This window comes from Octopus bimaculoides, chromosome 1 (assembly GCF_001194135.2).
Source record: "Octopus bimaculoides isolate UCB-OBI-ISO-001 chromosome 1, ASM119413v2, whole genome shotgun sequence".
Lineage (NCBI taxonomy): Eukaryota > Metazoa > Mollusca > Cephalopoda > Octopoda > Octopodidae > Octopus > Octopus bimaculoides.
This window is the reverse complement of record NC_068981.1, coordinates 184,102,897-184,111,588: the sequence shown is the minus strand read 5'-3', so window position 1 is coordinate 184,111,588 and position 8,692 is coordinate 184,102,897. Positions and strand designations below refer to the sequence as shown.

Below are 8,692 nucleotides of genomic sequence, written 5' to 3'. Positions count from 1 at the left end.
ACACACACACACACACACACACACACACACAAACAAACATACATACAACAGGCTTATTTCAGTTCCTATCTACCAAATCCACTCAAGGCTTGCAAGGCTTTGGTCGGTCTTAGGCTATAGTAGAAGGCACTCACCTGATACTGAATTGTGAAAGTATGTAATTCAGAAGTAAATTTCTTATCTCATAGCCATGGGTGCACCTATATGAATAAATGTTAAGTCATTTACTTGACCATTTATTTAGTGGTTCTTACACCACTAATACAGCAAGTACAGAATGGTTATCCTTTGTTAAGGAGGTCAAAATAGGATTTCTTGTTTCTGGCTAGCTTTGTATAAATACTTTCTTTGGTATTTACTATGTTAACACAGGCTTAACTATTAATAACTGCATCTGACACACTGCCTGGGGATTAATTGTTGGTTAATAGCTTAATAATCCATTCAGAATTACAGGGTTTTTTTCTTTCCATAGACATTATGTGACTTTGTGTGTGTGTTGCATCATCATCGTTGTCGTCATCATCATCATCATCATCATTATCCTAATTGTTTTAATGTCCACTTTTCCATGCTTGCATGAATTGGATGTAATTGGTTGAGATGGGTTTTCTTCCTGTCACCAAACTTCACTTGTTTCTGAGAAAGATAATATTTCCCCATGACCAGACATGTTTCTTCATGGAAGATGGGAAATGAAAGACACTAGTTGCCTGACAGTGACACTCACAACGATCACATGATGTCAAGACGAGGAGAGAGTAACATGCACACACACACATTGAGTGTCTTTCACTACTCACATGGCTTTGGTCAGGCTAAGGCTATAGTAGAAGACACTCACATAATGTACCATGCAGCGGGACTGAATCTGAAACCATAAGGATGGGAACTGTGTTTGTGCGCGCATGCGCGTGTGTGTGGATTATATATTCTGTTCGTTGCCAGTACTGCCAGACTTGCCCTCGTGCCGGTGGCACGTAAAAGCACCCACTACACTCTTGGAGTAGTTGGCGTTAGGAAGGGCATTCAGCTGTAGAAACTCTGCTGAATCAGATTGGAGTCTGGTGTAGCCATCCGCTTCGCCAGTCCCCAATCAAATCGTCCAACCCATGCTAGCTTGGACAGCGGACATTAAATGATGATGATGATGTTTATGGATTACTAGTTCTTTGCTTATTTTTAGATTTACTTATTAAAAATATATATAATGGATATATTTAATTAGTAAATTTAGTTTAGGTGTGTTTCTGAAGTCCTAAAAACACTTGGACGAGCTGGCGCAGTTGTGGACTCATTGGACAAGGGTGTTTCATGCTACCAATATCTGTGCAGGAAGACAAAGGTTCAGGTCTTTAGGTCTCTGGTCCACCCTGTCCTGTTCTATATCTATAAGACTTGGACACTGTCTGGAGCCCTTAGGAGCCGCATGAACTCCTTTGGTATCAAGGACTCTTTACAGGATTATGGGTCAGATTTTGTATTCAGAAACTGGGATGTCTCCTGTTACATGTATAATACAGGAGTGCTAGCTAATACTCTTTAGCCATGTTGCTTGATTTTCTGAGTTAGACCTGCTTACCGTGTCCTCTTCACCAAGGATCTGGCTAGGTTGTCAGCTTGTGTTGGTCGACCACATACCACATGGTCATGACAGATGAGGAGCTATCTTGTGGAGATGAGGACTGACTGGGACTACTCAAGGGGTTGCCTGGGTGGACCCAGAAATATATCAACAAATGGTGAATGCCGCTATGTACTGCACTGACACATGCTCCCACACCAGACTTAACCTGTGTGTATACACATACTATATAAATATAGTATGTGTGTACACGTCTTCCATTTAGCAATATTTTCTGACTTAATATCTTGAATTTTTTATATTTACTTTTCAAAAACCTGTAAAATTATCTGACTTCTGACTCATTGTGTATATTGATAAATTGCAGCTTCTCCTGCAGCTGAGGCTTGTCTGAAAATTAATGACCGAATTGCCAAAGTAAATGGAAAGAATGTATCTCGATCCATAGCTGTTAGCGTTGCTAAATTGGTCAAGTAAGTATGACAAAATCTTTTGTAGTTTTGAATCTGACTTCATATTATGACAAAATTATTATCTGCCTTTTAATAGTTGTGGCCATTAGCGGGGACCACATGTGTTTGAATTCTTTGGGAATTAAATTATAAAAAAAATTGAATGAACACTCAATTGCCAGAATAGCTCTAATGATATTTGTTGACATTTTCTGTCAACAAATTACCCACAAGCCTATTGCTTTCAGATTTCTCCTCAATTAAAATTCCTTCGCTTGAAAAATAGTAAAGGAAAGCAACAGGAAAAGCATCCAGCCATAATTAACCCGTCTTGAGTATGTCTCCATCTAATCCTTGCGAGCATGGACAAACAGATGGTAAAGGAATGAACAAGTAAGGGACTGGGGCTTGTTGAGATATTTAATCATGAGATATTCTCACCATCATGGGTTACAATTGATTAGGCTACTGTAGTTTGATTTACCAACTGAAATATTCTTGACTGCTGTCTTGTCATCACAATCATTGCAAACTGAAATATTTTTGACTGCTGTTTTGTCATCACGTTCACTGCATCATTTTACATTCACATTCTTTGTAGGAGGGAATTAGTCAATTAAATTGGCCCCTCTGCTTGACTGGTACTCCAGAGAGAGGAAAGTAGTCAAAGGGCCAGTACAAAATATCACAAAGTATTTTGTCAAACGCTTTACTAATTCTGCCAAATCATTGCCCTTATATTAGAATACAAAATATATTCTTCCTCTCAGAAATTCAAACAAAATATAATTCTTGTTGATCCTGTTGATTTCAGGAACTTTTGAATGGAGTATTTTGGACTGGTTTTCTAAAAAACTTCACCATTGGCATAATGTCAGTGTTGTATACACAAAACATTGTAAATTGAATAAAGCTGTCTATTTGAATGGTAAAACATTCCTTTTCAAGAAGTTACAATTACCAGACTAACATCAAACTGTATCACTTCCATCTCTCATTTGTTGCTGCTTTATAAGTTCACATTTCTCTGAACTGTCTATGTGCCATGGCTGCTATTCAAATTCCAAGTAGGAAGTAATGTCATTGAGTTGAAGCCATTATAGAAAGGAAATCCATGTACAACACTATTTCATCTCTACTGATGAATAACACACAAATGAAACCTTGGGCACTATGTTGTTTAATAATCTTTCATGGCAGCTAAGTATCTACACTCTAACATATAGCCAAAACTGTATCCCATGGGCTTAGCTTTCTCTTCAGAACCTAAAACTGTATGCCATGGCTGCTATTCAAATTCCAAGGTGGAAGTTTCCACATGGTTGCTTGACCTGCAAGAAGTATCAGTCTAAATCCATTAAATTATAGCCTAATGTTTTAATAAAGAAAGGTGGATTAGATAACACTCCTAAATATACAAAGAACAAGATGGTTGGGACCAGTGGCATGGCATAGGCTGTGTGGACTGCATTATGTGGTTACTTTATATATGCATTTGCTGTAGTTGAAGCAATGTTACATTTAAGGAAAAGAATGGCCACTTTAAGCACTATACAAGATAGCCAAAACTCACACTATGCTATTGTTTGGGGTTAAACAACAGAAATCTAGAAACTACTATTTCTAATATATTCTCAAACCCATTATTTGTACTTTCTTTGTTTTGTACTCTGTTTTCAGAAACAGTAAATACAAAGTGACGCTTGATATACAAAGACCAATTGCTTATGAGAATTTGGAAAAATCACCATGGCGATGGAAAGGTAAAACTGATGATGATGATAAGGCAGAAGATGAGATCAACGCCCAAAATGGTTCCTGTGAACAGAATGCTGCCAAAGAGAACGAAGTGTCTGTTGATGAAGATGTGATGTTGGGAAATGGCTATAAAATGACGACAAGCACACCTTTCCCAGGGAAGTTGGATCGTAAAATATTCCATGTAAGACGTCTTCGAAACTATAATTTATAAAGATTGGGGTGGCTCTCAGCAGTTTCAACTGCTGTTGTAAGGAACATGAGTTTGAATCTTAACTACAGGAAAAGCTTATTTTAATTGAGTTAGTGTTAACATTTTTAATGCTGGTAGCACTGAAATGTTAACTCGAACAAAATTATGCAGCAAAAAAAGCAGTATTTATCACAGACTTACATTGATTTGAATACTATCTGGTATGCTTCAGTACATCTGGCTGGAAAATAAGCAGCACTTCTACTTGGTTTGGCTACTAAATATACTTGACCTGGTCATCAGTTCTACTTGGTCTAATCACTGGTTTCACATGAGCTGTACATCAGTCCCACTAAGGTATTAGTGTCTAATCCAGCCATCTTCTACTATTGTCATTTCTTTAAATATGTACAAATGTGAATCAAAAGATATTGTAATTGAGACAAATGTTTTCAAAAAAAGCCTTTGAACAATTGCAGGTGAGGAGTTAATGGAAACATGTAAGGTGATGTCAAGGAATGTAAACAAAAAGAGAAAGAGATTGTATTAGTTTATATAGTTGTTTTATAATCCTATTATATTTCGGGAAAACTTCTCTTTTTCAAATAAGAAGAAAGAAAATAAATCGAAGAGATCAGACAAACCTTTGATTATTTTTTCCCTTCTATTTCAAAAGGGAGTTCTTTCCCAAAATATTATAGGATCAGTAAACAACCAGTGTAAGCTAAAATAATATCTTTTCTCTATTTGTATTCATTGATATTACTTTAAATATTTTGCTTAACTTCTCACATGCATTCTTCACAGGCTTTTGCAAATCTCTCATTTACTTGCATTGCAATGCTTTAAGTAAGTTTACAACACTCTTTAATCAAAGATATTGTATTGGATTACACCAGAGGTCAGCAAAAATGTAACCTATAGTCCATAATTGGGTTGCTGAGACATTTTCTATGAGCCTTGAATATTTTCTGTAAATTTAAAAAAAAAATTTTGTGAATTTGTGAGCCTTTGAGCAGTTGATGAGTTCTAGATTGGCTTTTGTGTTAGGATATGTTTTAATTGTTCTTCAAATTTTGCACTGTTGATGATGGAAACACAAAATGGTACAGTGGGTATATTTTCATATGTAACAAATGGTATAGGCATCACCAAATAACACTGGTGCTGGCACCACATAAAAAGCACTGGTGATGGTGCCACATGTAAAACACCCAGTACACTCTATGGAGTAGTTGGCATTAGGAAGGGCATCCAACTGTAGAAACCAAATCAAAACAGACTATGGAACCTGGTACAGCTCCTGGCCTTGCCAGCTCCTGTCAAACCATCCAACCCATGCCAGCATGGAAAATGGACATTTGATGATGATGAGAATGAGGATGATGTGGGCTCTCTAGGCAACAGTGGCTCATTACAAAATAAAGTTGCTGATCCTTGGACTAAGTGGATGCAGCTGCTTTAGAAAGTTTATTTATCCACTTGGATCATTTGTCTGGTTCCTCTAATTAAAAATAATTTCTATAAGATACCTGAAGATACTGACTGATTATAATTACACTGATGATAATGATGATGATGTAAAGATGTAGATTTCGTTTTGGTGAACACAATTTTGGCAAACTTACAAGACTTGAATCACAAAAATATTAATTTGGAAATAAAATAATGGTGTTTTAAATTTGTTGTTTAATTAAATAATTTCTATTGAATGTTGACAGTATGGGAGTTGGGTTGGGGTGAGAAGAATGTATTGTATTTGAGTAATACATTAGTGGTGTTGATGGCTGGATATGAACTGGATATGTTAGGAGTGGTGGTATTTTGGTGGTGATGGTTGATATTCTGCTGGTGGTGGTGTTGATGATATGACATTGAATGTTCTTGATCTTATTTTATCAGATAAAGTTAAAGATGATTGAGAGAGTCAGAAATATATCCATCCATCTATCTTCTCTGCCTGCTATTCTTAGGAGGGTTGTAGGAGTAGAGTCCTCAGGCACCTCCAAAAGGGTTCTAACCGAAGCAACGGTCATCTCAATTTCTTACTGGGTTCCCAAGCACGACCATCTGAATCTAAGGGTATCATTCACCCATTTCATCCTTAGTCTACCCCCTGGTTTCTTGTCAGTTGGATCAGCTTGAAGAATCCATTTTGCGATTCTTTCCAGCACATGGCTGTGGTGCCAGAACTGTAAAGAAAAAAGGAATAGATTTGAGAGAGAGGGGAAAGACAGAACAGGATCAGAAGGGGAAGAGTAAAGGAATCAACTAAATAAGCAAATAGATAAATATAAACATGAATAAATGATTCAGTTTGGTGGAGGTGGAGAGAAAGATGAAGTGAAATTTCAATAAAATCTCGAGGAATACAAAAGAATCATGGTGGCATATGAATGATAGTTGAGGCAGGAGGGGGGAATAAATGGGAGAAAGGGATGAGAATGAAAGGTGAGGGAGAGGAGGAGTGGTTGTGCCATAGAGACAGTAATTTGAACTGGTATGTATTTGGCTGCGGTTGTGGATACTGTGTTCGGTTTTGGCTCCAGGAGTGGCCAAAAGGTGAGGTCGGGAGGAATGTAAGCAATAGATGTAGATGTTACACACAGATGCCCATACAAGTAAGCATACAGTCACATTGATATATTCTCACTGTTGAAACACGAAATCATGTTTCTAGTAAAGGTGAGACAGTATTTTGTAGATATGGATGAAATTAATTAAGGATGAGTGGTTAAGAGAATTAGAATGACATTAAAATTAAAGGGATATTGGCAGAGAAGATAATTGAGTATTGAAGTAGAAAAATACTGTTCTCCATTTTAGAGATGAGGAATTCTGTACATTATTTACATAGGACGGATATGTGTCCTCATCTTGTTTGTTGTTACCACAACATTTTGGCTGATTTACTCTCCAGCCTTCATCAGCCTACTTTGGTAGTAGAAGCAACTGTCAAAATAAGGATTAATACTAAGAGCAAAAGATAAAAATATAATAATGAGGTAAAGGGGAGAGAAAAGGAGTTAGAAAAAAACGGGGAAAAGAAAGAGGTAAATAAAGTTTACATATTTTTAAAGTTAAAAATAAGACAAAATTAAAGTAACAATAAGGATAACAAAAGAATGAAAATAAAAGTACAAAAAAAAAAGGAAAATAGAAAAATAATAAAATCTAAGAAAGGAATAGAATACAGTTGAGCAAAAGAAGAATGTAAAGTGAGAGGAAACAATGTGAATAAGATACCATAAAATAAATCCAGTAAGGTTATCTGCTCTCTCTCGGAAAGTTACAGAAGATAAATCTTAATCTATGTTTACAGTTATGATAATCCTATTGCGTTTATTACGGATCTTCTCCTTTCAGTAAAAAAGAATTTCTAAAGCTTCACAGAAGCAGAGCTTAGAAATTTACCTATCACCTCTGTAGGATCAGGCTACAGCCAGAATGGACCATTTAATCTCATAGCTAGTATTTTGGGAATTGAGTGAGTGAATGATGATAATAAAATTGATTCTAATATTTATTTGTGGTGAAGAATAAGTCAGATTGATTCCAGTGATATTTTATTTTTGACCCCCTGGAATTTGAAATCAAATTGATGTAAAGGGATGCAATTAAATACTAGTTATGTCCATGTTCCATACTGGCATGAGCTGGATGGTTTGACAAGATCCACTGGGCCTGAGGACTGCGTTGTGCTCCAGTATCCGCTTTGGAATAATTTCAGAGGCTGAATGCCATTCTTAATGTCAACCATTTTACAGAGTGTACTGGATGCCTTTTTCGTGCCATCAGCAGTTTGCTAGACAATGAACTCTGAAGGAACAGTTTTATGCTGAAGACAAGGAGTAAAGTGGGATTAAAGTATAACAGAAAAGAGCCAGAGTAGAACAGGTTTCTTGCTGTAGAGGAGGTAAAAGGCTACTTAACGCTTTGAAGTGAGGATGGAAGTAATTTGGTGGAGCTGAAACGTGATAAAAATAGTGGTGATGAGGTGTCAGGATGGACCTTCAAGGTATACAGTATGGGTGGGACAGGGATCAGGAGTGAGGTGGGGGGGGGTTAGCAGAAAAGTAATGATATGATACAGTAGATAGAAGGATGAAAGAGAGACAACATGATGCAGGAGTGGATGAGGAAGAGAGAGGCAGATGGATGTAGTGTATGAAGTGGGTGAGATGTATTTGGTCCCTCCAGATGACAAAAATGCCTTTTATTGGGCATGATCAGCTTGACTATATGCTTCAAGCATGTTTTTGCTTTAGATTCAATCAATGAGAAGACCTCTATGATTGTGTGTCTGTGTGTGTGTGTATATATGTATATATATATATATATATATATATATATATATATATATATATATATATATAATATGATGTAATGTAATATGTGTTTGTGTGTGTGTGTGTGTGTATACACACACACACATACACTTTTATTCTTTTACTGGTTTCAGTCATTAGATTGTGACCATTCTCGGGCCATGCCTTCATGGTTTTAGTTCGTTATATGATCTCTGTAAGGTGGCGAGCTAGCAGAATTGTTAGCATGCCAGGTGAAATGCTTAGCGGTATTTCATCTGTCTTTACTTTCTGAGTTCAAATTCCACCGAGGTCGACTTTGCCTTTCATCCTTTCGGGGTTAATAAATTAAGTGCCAGTTGCCTACTGGGGTCGATCTAATCGACTAGCCCCCCCC

At 36.8% G+C, this 8,692-nt stretch overlaps 1 protein-coding gene across 1 annotated transcript in view; it reads left to right on the top strand.

The window, feature by feature from the left end:
• LOC106879318 (uncharacterized) overlaps positions 1–8,692 on the top strand; it is a 34,105-nt gene that overhangs the window by 8,001 nt on the left and 17,412 nt on the right. The window contains exons 7-8 of the mRNA XM_014928825.2: positions 1,953–2,058; positions 3,718–3,979. Of these exons, the coding sequence (XP_014784311.2) occupies positions 1,953–2,058; positions 3,718–3,979 (368 nt within the window). The remainder of the gene's footprint in view (positions 1–1,952; positions 2,059–3,717; positions 3,980–8,692) is intronic.